The sequence below is a fragment of the Leptonotus elevatus genome, chromosome 3 (genome assembly GCF_054856555.1).
Source record: "Leptonotus elevatus isolate MCC_2025b chromosome 3, RoL_Lele_1.0, whole genome shotgun sequence".
Lineage (NCBI taxonomy): Eukaryota > Metazoa > Chordata > Actinopteri > Syngnathiformes > Syngnathidae > Leptonotus > Leptonotus elevatus.
Genome location: NC_141241.1, coordinates 18,536,373 through 18,551,612, shown reverse-complemented (window position 1 = coordinate 18,551,612; position 15,240 = coordinate 18,536,373). Strand labels below are relative to the sequence as shown.

Below are 15,240 nucleotides of genomic sequence, written 5' to 3'. Positions count from 1 at the left end.
TAGTTAACTCACGATTAATCACAAATTGTATATCTGTTCTAATACAATAAAAACAATTCTAGGTATTCATACTCTTGTTAGCAAAAGTGGGAAAAATGTTAAACTAATCGAAATAGTTCAAATTAATTTTTGACGTCTATAGCCGTCGATGGCAGTGAATGAGTTAATGATCACTTCCTCTCTCTCTCTGTTTTGCTTTTGCTTCCCCTCCCCGCTGTCATCCCAGGAGCGATCAAAAAGTGCCTTGGAGCGACTGTATTCTGCGGAGGCGGCGCCTCAGCGCGGGAGGATGAGCGCCGACGAGCAGCTGGAGAGGATGAAGCGGCATCAGAAGGCTCTGGTGCGAGAGCGCAAGCGCACCTTGAGCCACGGGGACCGCCACGCCTCCACCTCATCACGCTCGTCCTCGCGTCCCCTCTCGGACGACTTGGGATCTGTATGTTTCTAATCTAGAACAACACCACACGTCACACTCTCACGCATGGCGCCGGGCGAAACCGAGAGTGGCCATCGAACATTCGCCTGGCATGAAAAACATGTGCCACGCATGCTAAACTACGTTTTAATGCATGTTTGCAAAACGCTACGTTTATTTATGCTTCACTGACTTTTAAGATCAAAAGGTGTTATGACGTTTCATACTAAAGGTAAAGAATGTTTGTTCTCATGCCAATGATTTTACATTGACTGGAATCATCCATACATTACATTAACACGTCCCTCTCAAAGCACGCCTGTTGTCTTTCTAACGCATCTTGTCCTTGTCCTCCGTCCCTTCATCTAACAAATTTAAAAATCTGCACATAGAAAAACATTCAGCCACAGTGTAGTAGTATATGTGAACATTTCTCATTTTCGACTGTACACCACTTTTTGTGTTGCAGCACTTTATCTTCTCCTCGTCTCTCTCAATCAGCCGTCCATTTTGCTGCTTATAGTCACCAATGTTGCCTTCGAAAAGTAATTTCTTCTTTCGTCAGTCACTTCTTTGGTTTTTTGTTCACCCTGACAGGAAAAAGCCCCCTCATTCTTTTTTGTTCCAAGTAGTGATATTTTGGGCTGATCATACAAATATTTGTACTGTAATTGTGACTTTATGATTATGGCAGCATATGTTACCGAACGACTATGCTGTGTTCTGACAGTACAAATTTGGGTATATCATTTGAATAGAATTTTGTCATCAACCCACTATATGTTCCAAGACTCCCAATTGATTAGCATTTTGAAACAATTTTACCCATAAAAAATGATGGACTATGGGGGGTGGGGTCATTGAATAATTATTTTTTTTATCCGTTACACAAAAAGCTTAAGAACCGATCCATCCATCAATTCTCGATACTGCTTATCCTCACAAGGGTTGTGGTTGTGCGAGAGTCCAGTTGACTTTGGGTGAGAGGCGGAGTTCACCCTGAACTGGTCACCAACCAATCACAGCTTAAAAACCTCTTTGTTTTATAAAACTGCAATCTGTCAACTGCATATTTTAATTAACAATCCGACTGACTGACACAAATCTTTGCTGCCAATAGAAATTACTAAACTAACATAATGTGGATACTTTTATAGTCTATCATGTAGATGCTATGTGTGAGCATGTGTGTGTGTGTGTGTGTGTGTGAGAGAGAGAATCTGAGCTATGCATATCTCCCATATATTTTTCATGTAACACCATTATAACAATTTTACTTGATGATTTTTACTACGATAAACCTCGTCATTGCTGATCTCGTCTTTGAAAGATGACCGGTTAGTGTTTTGTAGCCCAATAATAGCACGTGCTAGCCCACAACATGATGAGATCCGATACAAGAGCTGCATCCAAAATGCATGTCTTTATAAGATAATGCAGCTTTGTATTGGATCTTACAAGCCTGTGCGGGTGTACCTAATGAAGTGTCTCATGAGTGATTTTGTATAGAAAATAACTCTGGAAATAAAACATTGGTAGCGTTTTCTCACTGTTTTCATTCAAATTGTTGAACCTTTTAAATGAATAAACATGTATGAACTCATACTGGCATGTTTTCTTTTTGGTTTTTAGTTTTGTTTGGTGAGAATGTCATCTTGAGTGTGCTAATGTATGTCTGCGTTGCACTTTACTGGCCGTGTGTGTAGCTTATTAGCAGCATTAGCATGTAGCATGTAGCATGTCTATTGCGCATGTTAGCATGCATGCTATGGTATGTTTTCTTTGTTTCAACGCTTTTCCCCCTACTTGACCTTGACACCATACACACAAAGTACAACCTTATTATTATTATATTTGTTAATAATTTACAGTTTTATACTATATAAGTGTACTATTCTGTATTTGAGCACAACGGTTGAGCAACTTTGCCATACTAATGCTACATGTTCTTAGTAAAGCAAAACTGCAGGAGCTGACATCTGTGCAGGAGATCAGATGTAAATGTGAAACGGGTTTCCTTAAAGCTTTTTGAGCATTTATTCAATGTCCCTGATATCCAGCTTAAGATCAGTGTACTAGTATGCTCCTTGTACTCACTAGTAAGAATTCACCACATTTGTAAAATGGTTGTCTTACTAGTGATGACCCCCCAACACTGCTGTATGACATAACGCCATCCTTGTTAATGTACTAGTACACCCTTATCCTCACTAATAGGACAACTTCATGTTACTAGTGAGGCAAAAACTAGCTGACATCTCTGTGCTACTAGTGTAAGAAAGGATACTGAGCATTTTGTTGATATCCAGTTTAAGATCCATGAATGACTACACTCTTTGTCCTCACTAGTAGAACAAGTACTAGTAATGTGTTTTCAACTACTGTATAAACATTTTGGAATACTAATAGGACATGTTAATGAGGCAAAACTGCTAGTGGGAATTTTGATACTAGGAGCTTGCTAGTATGTACACTTGCCTACTAGTCGGGTCTCGAGTTAACTTAATACTACTTATGACACTTTTCAAACTACTGGGTTAAAAATAATGTATTTTTCCCAATATGGGTTATTTTTATTTTTAACCAAGCAGCTTAAAAGGTGGAGTGCGGACAAAAGTATACTAGTACACGGATCTTAAACTGTATAGAAAGTACAGTAGGCTATTTAAAATAATTGCTCTTCCATAGTCTTGACTTTCTGCCTGTTACTGATAACCTGGTGTGTTTACGTGGTGTGTGTGTGTGCGTGTCTTTTCGTGCAGTGGAGGAGAGAGCAGGAGTTTGACCTACAGCTGCTGGAGAGGGCCGTCCAGGGCGAGGAGGCTCAGGCGGTGAGGAGCGTCCAGGGGGAGGAGAGGCCCCCCGAGCACAAAGAGAGACCCCGATCGCACTCCGACGACTGGCTGAGCTTCAGCTCCGCGAGCGGGTCTCCTCAGACGCACGACGGCCTGGAAACATTGGATTATGATGCCAATTTAATCAAAGAGGTACAGCAAGTGACCTTGTGCTTTTAGTGCAGGCACATAAATAGTGTTATCCCACACAGTTGGCTAACCTCTTTAATCTATTACAATCCTTCTCAAATGGGGGTTCGGCCCCAGTGAGTGTTTGGGACACATGTGACGCAAGGGAATTTTATTTTTTATTTTTTATTTTTTTAACATAGCCTACTAGAATAAAGTGTAATTGCACATTCCTTCTCGTAGGTGGCAGTGGCGCTTCTCGTCAGAGTGCAAGTAGTATAAGCAGTACAGAGAGTTCAAATGTGGCAGACATTTTATATTTAGATAACTCTCTCCTCGTAGAATTTTGACCCTGTGTACACTTCTAATACTGTTATGCACGATTATGCTAATTAAGGTTTTCCCCCTGATTTCTTTGCACAGCTGTCAAAGCCGCAGAAGGTGTTGATTCCAGAGCGATATGTGGATTTAGAGCCAGAGGAGCCTCTGAGTCCTCGGGAGATGGAGGACCGTCATCGGAAGGTGGAACGGATCAAGAGCATTTTGGCAAAATCCAGGTTAGTTATAGAAATACAAAAAGGAAAAAAAAATAAACATATTTTTGACCAGTGATTCTGAATATGGCTAGCGGGCTCCCTCTTGTGGTATGCGAAACAATCTCTGAATTAAATGTTCAAAGTGTCCATAAAAAATTATAACTTGGGAGCGGCATCGTGGTGACATTAGGCAGCACATCCAATAGGAGAGGAGTTGGCTAAGTGATTTCGGAGTGCAAACAGACCAAGTACCATTTGAAAAAGCCACTATTTAATATATATATATATATTACAATGCTTTCATTATCCTATATTTAAGCACAGTGTTAATGTAAGTATTCGCAATGTGCTGCAGTGGCTTACAATAATATTAATATTTTTTTCTTTTTAGAATGTTTTTTTTTTTTAACTATACAGTTTTAAAGTTAGTCAAAGTGGTGCTTGGTGTAAAAAGTTTGAGAATCACTGTATTAGAACACGTTGAGCTTTGCTATTTTAACAGCATATGTGACATCAGTCTTGTTGACATAGTAAAACAACATGAAGGACATGTTTATGTTGGCATTGACAATTATTTTGATTCCTGCTTTTTCTCAAGCGTAAGTGCCATTTTGCGTGTTGTTTTTTGGTATTTTGTGGTTGTATTTGCACTTTAACAACACAAGTAAGCGCTGCTAAAACAACAAACCTGTTTGTTAGTTTTTTTTGTCAGTAAATGTTAATACGGCGTCATTTTAATTTCCTGTGTGCATGTTACAGTGTTCAGAAGCTGGCACCAGCATTATGTGCCGACAAGTCTGAAGTGAGCCTGCTGGGTCTGGACTCGGTTCTACAGGAGCAGGAGAGGATCATCACCATGTCCTACATGCTGGCCTCAGAGGCCTCCCTCAAGAGCAAACGGGTCACAGGTAAGACCAGTCTTGTGTAAAGTACCTGAATGCCTTACTTGGTAAAAGTTCAAGTGTCTTCATATAGAAATTAAAGTCACCTTGTAGAGTTGATTGGGAGTATTAAAATGTCGGACATTTTCTGTACTTAGGTATCAAAAGTAATTTCCTGATATGAAAAGTAATTCAGTATGGAGAGTAAGATTATGTTTAAAAAGGAGCTTTTCACATTTTTCCTATGTTTTAATTTATTTAAATTTCATAGTAGTTAAAGATCTCTGTGTTGGCTAATTTAGCTATTAAGCTAGCTATCGCATGTTAGCCTGACCATTACATTTGTTATAGAAAACTATAGGGAGCTATTTTACTTGTATAAGTTTTTAGTAGACTTTTTAAGACATGCTGATGACACTGCAATAAAATATTGCAAACGTGAACATTTCAACACACTAGTTTGTTTGTTTGTTTTTACGCCAATATTTTCCCCTTTTACTGAAAATGAAAATCGGCTCCAAATATTGGTAATCAGCATTACTAATGATCAGTATCGATATCAACCCCTAAAAAAACCCACATTGGTTTATCTCTAAAATGAAGTGGTGTAAAAATTAAAGTTGGCAGAAATATGAATAACAAGTGTAGTACAGACAAGGAAAAATTATACTTAAGTGTAGATCTCTCATTTTACTGGAATATATTACGAGATGTTAAATTGCTGTATTTAGTATAAGGAGGGCAAAATTAGCCTTTTTTTTTTTTTAATAAGAAAATGGTCCCGATGGTTTGAAAATGATGGAAGGCGGAGAAGAAGGTGTCGATTCAAGCAGGGCTCTTCATTCCTTAATAACTTGACATTATTCCGTGTCAGGAGCTCACATGGCGTCTAATTGCAGTCCGTGTGGAATGTTTGAAACGGGGGAGGACTCGCTGGATGAGGCCATTTTGTGTGCTGATCAATGACCCAGTCAAACGCTGCATAGCATTAAGACTTCTTTGAAGGCACGGCACCTCTCTGAAGCCGCATGAAAGACACTGCGCTCACATTTCATCTTTCTCCTGCTCTACAGCAGCCAGGCAGCGGGAGTTGCCGGTGCGCGCGCGCACGCACCCGCGCACACACACCTGTCACACACGGCAGCACTCAAGCTGTCGAGCCGTTTGGAGGCTTCATCAGCACGCTGAGGCAAAGTCAACAATTATAACATTATTTCCAGCGTGGAGCAATGTCAGAGAATATAACTGGTGGCATGTTGTCAGAGGAGAGGGGAAAGAAAGTACTAACGCCCTTTCACAGCCTTCAATTGAAATCAGTCTTGCCGTCTTTTTCCATACTATTATGCATGATAGCGTTCCTCAACAGGACTATATGTAACATAGTAATTACAATTTACATATAGTAACATTTTATAGTGCAAAGAAAAAGCACATTTGGGAAAGTCAAAATGTGGCCACATCCTGAACCATGTGATTCCTCTCAGCCAATCAGCAACATGAATGCTGCTGATGAACATATGATAAATTATGGTAGTGATCAGAATGTAAAAAGTTAAAAGTGAAGTTTTTACGATTTATTGTACAGTATTAACAATTTTGATTAAGTATTAGATCATACATGGTAAAAAGGTGGCAAATCCAGGTCCAGAAAGTAAAATCCCTGCCACAGTTTGGCTTTAGCCCCAGGTGCTAGTTAGCTAGCTACATCCCATGGTGCTCATTTACCTGCTAGGGAGCTAGCTATCTAGCTAGCATGAAGGGCTAAACTGTGGCAGGGTTTTTACTTTCAGGTGTTAGCTAGCTAGGTTGCACACTAGCTAACTCCCATGGTGCTCGTTTACCTGCTAGGGATCTAGCTGTCAGGTCCTAAAGCCAAACTGTGGCAGGGTTTTTACTTTCTGGACTTGGATTTGCCACCTCTGTAAATAGTCACAATTAAGTAGTACAACTAAGACAGTACAACTATTTTAATGTAGTATGTCAGACCCCACCCCCCAAATAAATTCTGATATGTATTCATTCCTATGTATGCACTTGGATTTGGGTATTTGTAAGCGGAAAAAAAGGCCTAAAATGGACATCAGCGGACAGAAAAAAAAAAGTCTACACACCCCTGTCAACTTCAAATGTCAAGTTTTTGTGATATAAAAGAAAAGCAAGTGGATCGTTTCAAAACTTTTTCCACCATTAATATGACGTGTAACACGTACAACTCAAAATCTTTTAGAGCGTTGCGAATAAAATAAACAACTGAAGTAATATGGTTGCGCTAATGTGCACACATCTTGACAGTGAAGTTTGGTGGTGACAGCATAATGGGACTGTTTCAGGAAATTAAATAATAATAATAATAATAATAAATAACAACAGTTGAGTTGAACATGTTATTAGTCACAGTAATGTAAGAAAAAGTTTTTAAATGATTTAGTTTTTATACTACAAAAACGTGGCATTTTAGCAGGGGTGTTGTGTAGACTTTTTTTTTTAATATTTTTTTATATATCCATTTGTACTATAATAACACCGATTGTAAATTACATAAAAAATGTAAAATGTAAAAAAAGATGGTCACTTATATTTCACTTGTACACTTATGTGAGTGGGTTTGAGCTATTTACATGGTCTTGTGTGGTTGGTTTATTGTAATCTATTGTATGTCTGTGATATACTGATGCATATCATTTCTAAAAGTGGATGACACATGACACACCTTGTTTTCATTACTTCTGTAAATGCTGGCGTTGAGTTATATAGCAGCCCATATCATTCCTCCTCGTCCCTTTTCCTTCTATGTCTCTCGTCTTTAGTTCCATCACAGGCTAACAGCCCCGTCCCGCCTCCTCCGCCTCCCCCTCCACCTCTTCCTCCTCCCCCTCCTCCTCTCCCTCCTGTATCTGTGGCGCCTTCCTCCTCCTCCCCTCTAAGCAACGGGATTCACTACACGTTTGTGTGATACAAGAAGAAAAGTAAGGCTGAACTGCATGTTTTCTTGGAAGTCTGCATGTGCTAACTGTACAGTACAGTATGTATCTGCTCCCAGGATAATCGACATCTGCTTTCCCCACAGTGATAATTGTGTGAAAATTGTGCTTTGGCTCAAATATTCGTAAATGGCTGACAAAAGAAGGTTTATGTAATTAACAGAAGAGTCGCTGAGTGATTTAACACCTGGCGTGTTCACTAATTGAAAAAGCAGCATTCCATTTAACTCCTGCACTGGCGGGAAAACAATGGAATTACAGCATTGTTGTGATTGACGCATACGGTACGGTGTTATCTACAAAAGTATTATTTCAAAATTGCATTTCATCGTTTTCCATCTGGCCATAGAGTGTTTTTCTCAGCAATTTTTTTAAATGGGTTTTTATTAAGGCCCAATTGATTATCAGCTGACTGATTTATTCATCCAATGTTAGCTTTTATAATGGGTAAAAATAGGCAGATTTAAAAACACATTAAAAATCTACAACATAAGACAAAAACAATGACTCCCCCCAAAATACCCCCCCCCAAAAAAAATATTTGTGGAATATGAATAAAGCAGCAAATCTACCCATTTTTATCCATCACAGGGGGCGCCCATTTTGTCTCTTGTTGCCGACTGCAAATGACATCACCGTTGCTCACGCCTCAGTTAACAACCAATCACAGCTCAGCCTGCGAACATCACATGAACACTCAGAAAACAGGTGAGTCTTGAGTGACTGTTACCTGAGCAACTGTGATGTCATCTTCAGCAGACAGCAAGTGGCAAAATGGTCGCCCGTGAGATAAATAAAAACAGGTGGATTTTGCTGCTTAATTCATATTCCACAAACGCAATATTAATCCGAATGACACGTTTAGACTAGTAAGGGTGCATACAATATAAAATCGCAGAGATTTTTTTGGGTTTACCTTTGATTAATCGGTATCAGAATTATATTCTGCCAAATATCAAATATTATTATTATTTTTTTTATGGCTTGGCTTATGAAGTTCTCTCTTGCTCAAGCTTTTGCACAAGAAGACCTCTTCTTAATTAGAAGCCTTTCTTCAAATAAACACATTGAGTTGAAAAATGAATACACAACTTTTATCTTTCATTTCTATGGTTAATGTATTGTTTTTGTCTTTTTCAGCTCAAGCAATTTCTGGACACTTGAGGTCCTCCATGACAATGGCAACAAACGTCAGGATTCTTCAAGAGAAGAAGCTTTTGAAGAATCCTGGATATATTTGCATACATCACTAGATGAATGTAGAACATATTTAACCTCCTCATACAGCGCCAACAACCTCTGAATGGATTTTTGGTTTCAAAAAGAAATCTGCAGCACTGAACTCTTGAAAAATATATTTTCTATACATGCTATTGCACTTTGAGCTCACTGTAAAAATGACTGAAATATTTTGTAGTTGGCTATGAATCAACCTTTGTTGTTTGTTCATGTACATCATGTCAAAAACATGAAGGACTGAATCTGTAATGATTGTAGATTTGTATCACAAAGAAAGATGTTTTTTTTTTTGGGGGGGGGGGTGATTTTCAAACAATATCATATCATGTACATATCTACCACATAACACTGTATTCTTCTCTTAGCTTTTATTTTTGCCTACATCCAGATGGAGTAACATTTCACATATTTTGAGTGGGACTGTGAAGGTCGCACAAAAATATGAATATTAAAGCCATTTCACACAAATTGGATTCATTACTGTATGTGTCTTACTTGCAGTTTGAATGGACAGAATGGAACATGGAGTGACAAAGGTGTTCAATAATGAGCAACTAATGCTACGTCTTGACAACATTTAAGAAGTTAAGACTTCGACTTGGAAATGTAAATTGCTTGACTCCTTAGGGCTGGTGGATGTCATTTGAATTTTTTTTTTGTGAATAGTCGATGCAATTTATTATAAAACTGAACTGAAATGAAACAACACTGCTTGGCAACAAAGGCTATTTTCCTTATGAAATGTGATTACAAAAAATGTGATATTTCTAATAAATTGATCACCACACTTGACTATACAAATAACACCTTTTCACCTTTTTTTCACAACAGCGCCCTCTATTGCCTCACTTGTCACAATAGCATCAAAAGTGACCTTAATGTTACAGTCATTTGAATGGAATTCTGGATTGCAGTAAGAACAACATTTTGGAGGACATATTGTACTTTGTGGTCCAACAGCTTCTCAGCCATGCGACAATAACACCGTCTTTGTCACTATTTAGCAGAGGTGTGCACTTAAGTCATGTGACTTGGACTCGAGTCATCAATTTGACGACGTTAGACCCGACTTGACAAAATGTTAAAAGACTTGCAACTCGACTTGGACTTTAACAACAATGACTTGATTTCACACGTCAGGGAAGCTGCAAACATACTCCGCCTACGCTAAGGCTAACTTCAAAATGAAACGGATTAAATAATACATTGACGTCAATGCATTAGCCTAGGTGGGATTTTACTTTGAAGTCGGTCTGTATGGTGGCAAAACCATTACGTTATATGTTTGTGTTTAGTGGAAATTGTGCATTTAGCTAGTTAAATGAAACCAACCACTTAAATTAAATTAGCCCTTTTTTTTTTGTCATGCTTTCACTAGTCCGAAGGAAGAATACAAAGTCCGCCCTCATTATGACCCCCACGTATTCTTTCATTCTCCACATTGACGGTTGTGACTTGTTCATCTGCATGGTATCATTTGGAGGGGGATCCCAAAAAATTCAAAGCCTTATTTCCATTCCTTTGCTTAGACTGTACATGCATTTTCCATCCACGCTAATAAGTGGAAGTATAGAATGCACATATCTAAATCATGAACTGCTGTATGTCTCCATTTCAACTAATAACTGCATATCATGAATATCATGATGAGTGAAAGTGCACAGATACGTACAGTGGCACCTTAGCAGGGTCAAAAGAGTCAAGTTGTAAGCGGATGTACAGCGCGGGCCCATCGGGAGTTTGCCTTGTCGGTGTTAGGGGCAGCTCGGGATCTGGTTGACGATTCTGTAAAAGCGTAGAAAAGTGATCATCATCCAAGAAGGAGAATTCCAATTCTCTTTTATTTGCAGAGATGAATGGCATTTCCATTCATTTCAATTGAAAGTATCTTGCTATGAGCAGAGCCATGGAACAAACGGAGCTTGTAAGTCAAGGCACCAGTGTATCAGGTTTTAGTCTTCAGTCACGTCCTTCCATGCACGCGCACACACAGTCCTCCGCCCTTCCCACTTTTATCTTTAATTGGTGACTAATGACACAGTGTGGTCTGCAGCGTGGTGCGCTTTGAAAGCACCTGAGAGGGAGGATGCACCTCCCTCTGCTCCTCAGTGGGTGCAGCCACATCCTCCCTCCATCCCTCCCTCCCTCCCCGCCCGTGACTCTCCTGCAGGATAGAGGCCCCACAGCGCCCACCGGCCCTGGTGGCAAGAAGACCCCGCGCAGCCTCCGTTCTGCTTATTCGGCAATAAAAAGTGGGATGTTTTTCCCCTCCTTGTGCAGAAATTCATTCAAGGCCTCCCACGAGCTTTGTGGCATCTTCATGTATTGACGTTTGGCCGCTGGTTCATATACATTTGTTATTCCGTGCTCTGGACTTCAAAGGGAATGGAAGAGGGGCCCATTATGCTAATTGGGTCATGTTCTGTTAAACACAATCAAGGCCTCCCACCGTAATGCCTGACTAAATACTTTCTGGCTCCAGAAATGCTCACCCATGAAAGTCAGACACGTGACGCTCCCTTTCCTGACGAGCTCTTTCTTTTAACGCGAGAGCCACATTTTTGTAGGAATGGAAATGAAGGTAATAAATAAATAAGAAAGCATAGCAGAAACGAGTCATGCGAGTGTTGATAGAGCACTTGACATTCAGTTGAAAGCTTTTTATTCTTTCCTACGGAGGCCATGTGGAGGATTTTGCGACCTTGCAAATTGTTCTCTGCTTTTGTATTAAAGCGGCGCTTCTCCCCACAGAGAAAAAGAAGCGTTTCCTCCCAGTGATCCCTTTTTCCTCGACATAAATACGATTGTTACTCGCCGTCGACGTTTGGGGATTAAGAAACACGCTCGGTGCTGCCTTTGCACGCAGCGGGGATCCTCATTGTACTCCAATTGTACAAACACAAAACCAAGGAGGCCAATGCAATAGGTGCTTTGATTTTGAAACGGCATATTATGCTGTTTTATCATTCGCAAGCTTCACATACTGTACATTTTTTAATATGTAAGAAACGGAATAGTGATTTGCTGAATAATTGAAGAGCTTGGAACCACTGAATATTCTTACCGCCTGCTGTAAAAAGAATAGAGCAGAGCTGGATTGTAGTTGAGCTCAACGCTGACTTTTTTTTTGGCTGAGAAATATAACAATATCATTCTTAAAACATCCCATTACAGGCGTATCACCCTTGAGGAATAATACAACAATGTTAAATATGAAATCAGGCACTAAAGCGGCAAGACATACATCAATAAGCGCGTATTGAAAAGGTGCTGTGTTACATTAAACAAGGAATTCATCTCACGCTCCTTAAACGGCAGCCTTTTACAATACCTACAGTCAACGGGGCTTTTTTCCACATAAAAGCAATTGCTTTGTAAATGAAGCAAATGCCCCAGAGCTCCTTCTTTAATCAGCTGCGCACACACAAGCTGAGCCGAGTGAAATTTACTTCATTTAGCGACTCCCTTGAAAAGACAATAAATGCGGCTCCAGATCTACAGCACGGCATCAAGGCAACACATCAGCCTTTGTTACCTCAGGAAAAATACTCCGGTGAAATCCCATTAAGCTATTTGAATACACCTTAACAGCTGCATGACAATTCAGTCGGTTCTTGACTATAATAGCAGACTGAATGTCAAACCTTGATTCAACGCATTATGTATTGTTGTTCTGATTTGGAAACCATTTTTCAAACAGAAAATGGTTGTCACAATAGAGAGGTAGTTTCGATGAAGTGTGATGGACGGATGAAAATAACCGAGAAGTGAGTCGCTTTACATGACGGCGACGTGTTGTCGCTATCCAATCTTTACAATTGATTATCCGATCGACTGTTCCATCGAATGATTAATGGACAGTAGAATGGACATTCTCCAAGACAGGCGTCCATGCAATGGATTTTAGACTACCTAAAACCAGGTCTAAATTTTGGCACAGGTTGTGTAATGGGATATGATCAAGGCACTTAGCGTACATTAATCGTGTTTCATTCATAATTATGACAACATCTAAGCATTAAACCTTCGGAATCATTGTAGAGATCAATTCATTGATCAAATTATTATCATTATCATCAAAAAAGCAGTCCATTTACCATTTAAAAACTGCGGTGAATTCAAATGGAATGAGTTGAGATCTGTGTGGATTGGCCGGCAGTCAGATGCGTTCCCTCCCACAACGGCACATAATGGGGCAAACCCATTCTTCTATCGGCGTAAGTCGAGCTAGCAACACAGCAAAAGAAATAAAGACTCCACCCATTCACACAGTTAGATTGCGCTTTGTGTTACACTTCCGTTGGGCACAAAAATAGGGCCTGAAATGTCTTTATGGATGACAAATGGTACTTCATTTATATAGCGCTTTTCCACTTTTGCATACATAGTGCCAGTGAAGCCTCATGGCAAAAATGTTTGTGCTTTTTGTATTTTTGTGGTCAAAATATTCAACTTGGTTGACTTTTTTTTTTTAAACCAGGCCTAGTGCCTTTCAATGTGAGTTCAATGACCACACTCTTAACTCAAAACACTTCTCCATTGAAATTAATGAGTTTATGACCTTTTTTTTTAATGAAAGTCAACCTTAAACATTTCTTGACAATAATATGTTATATGCGACATCACTAGTCTAAACATGATATTCTGATTAATATTACATTTGTGGAATATGAGTTATGAAGCATCCATCACAGGGGGCGGCCATTCTGCCACTTGCTGTCGACTGAAGATGACATCAATGTTGCTCAGGGCTCAGGCAACAACCAATCAGAGCGCAATTGTTTTCTGAAGCTGCGCTGCGATTGGTTGTTACCTGAGACCTGAGCAACATTGATGTCATTTTTAGTCGACAGCAAGTGGCAAAATGGCCGCCCCCTGAGATGGATTTTGCTGCTTAACTCATATTCCACTAACGCAATATTAACCAGAATACCATATTAAGACTAGTCGGGCTGCATAGAACATATTATTGTAAAAAAATAAATAAATTGGGCTAGACTTCCCCTTCAAGAATTGTTCATTTTTTGCTGATTGTTAAATTTGCTCTCCCATCTAAGTGCTTTTAGCATAAGACAAAAAATGGGCTTTGTGATAGCTAGTTAGTCGACATGCCACTATACATGAAACCACAAGGGGTAAAAAAAAAAAAAGGTCCACATGCAGTCGTGAGTGCCGCAGATGTTGATGCTTGCTCGGGGCTGTGTAAGGACGTCCCTAAAAACTATATGCAGTAATTAGAATTGGCATGTTGCACTTCTTATTGCGACACGACTAATCAGTGCTTCTCTGTTCACTTGAAAGGAAATATTAGATTCTGACTAAACTTTGATGAACTTCAGAGTTACAAGTGAGGGATTTGGGTCAACTAATAAGAACAGAGCGTCCCACTTTGCAAGGCGGACAATTTGCATGTATGCAGATGCCGTCTCGGTTAATTGCATAACTTTGCATTCTCTAGTGACAGAGTCGTCGCGTTCCAATCACAGATGGCCCTTCGCCATCATGTCGCTTCACGTGACCCTTGCTGGTGGGTCACTGTGTGCACGCGTACTTGATGGTGCCCGAAGAAGGTCTTGGTAAACAAACATTTACACTTTTCACCCCATAAAAAATATCAAGGACAGCGCTGTGAACTGCAGAACAACGAAGCCACAGCCTGCATTTATATTCAGAAACTACAAATCTCAAAAGACGACGCATCCCTTCATTTTCACATCACTTATCCCGCTCGGTGGCTTAGTGGTAAATGTGGAGCGGAGCAGCAAAAATGTCCTTCCCCTCCCGCCTCTTTAATTCTCCTTGTCAGCCATGCACTGCTACAGCAGTCAAATGAGTGCGCCGCTGATTAAATACAGCAATATACATTAAAAATGTCTGTAAAAAGCAATCCTGAGGGGAGCAACGGCTGAATAGCCGTCATCATAAAAACACCGCCGCTGCTGCTTCTCGGCTGCATTTGCAAAGAAAGCTGGACGACACAACGTTGCGAAGAGCGTTGCAACCTACAAAGTCGAACACAATCCACGTCGTTTTCACTTCAGAAGAATTATTCGCTCAAACGACCACCAATACAATATTCGTTATGAATATAACAACAGGTTCAACTTATTTTTTATAGAGCACTTTAAAGAATAACTGCAGCTGTAACAAAGGGCCATCCAAACTAAATCTCAAGCTTAAAAGATAAAACACAATGAATAAAATAATATGAAAATACAAAACAAA

At 39.8% G+C, this 15,240-nt stretch overlaps 1 protein-coding gene across 7 annotated transcripts in view; it reads left to right on the top strand.

Moving 5' to 3' along the window:
• The window catches only part of plekha7b (pleckstrin homology domain containing A7b), a 69,948-nt gene extending 60,129 nt beyond the window's left edge, over window positions 1–9,819 (top strand). For 6 of the 7 annotated variants that reach the window (XM_086070791.1, XM_086070785.1, XM_086070787.1 and 3 more), the window contains 6 exons: window positions 227–436; window positions 3,178–3,402; window positions 3,802–3,935; window positions 4,674–4,822; window positions 7,603–7,761; window positions 8,917–9,057. In XM_086070791.1, the coding sequence (XP_085926917.1) occupies window positions 227–436; window positions 3,178–3,402; window positions 3,802–3,935; window positions 4,674–4,822; window positions 7,603–7,748 (864 nt within the window). In that variant the 3' untranslated portion in view covers window positions 7,749–7,761; window positions 8,917–9,057. Of the gene's footprint in view, window positions 1–226; window positions 437–3,177; window positions 3,403–3,801; window positions 3,936–4,673; window positions 4,823–7,602; window positions 7,762–8,916 lie in introns of all 7 variants that reach the window. The other variant, XM_086070786.1, reaches the window with a different exon arrangement.
• The last annotated feature ends 5,421 nt before the right edge of the window (window positions 9,820–15,240 follow it).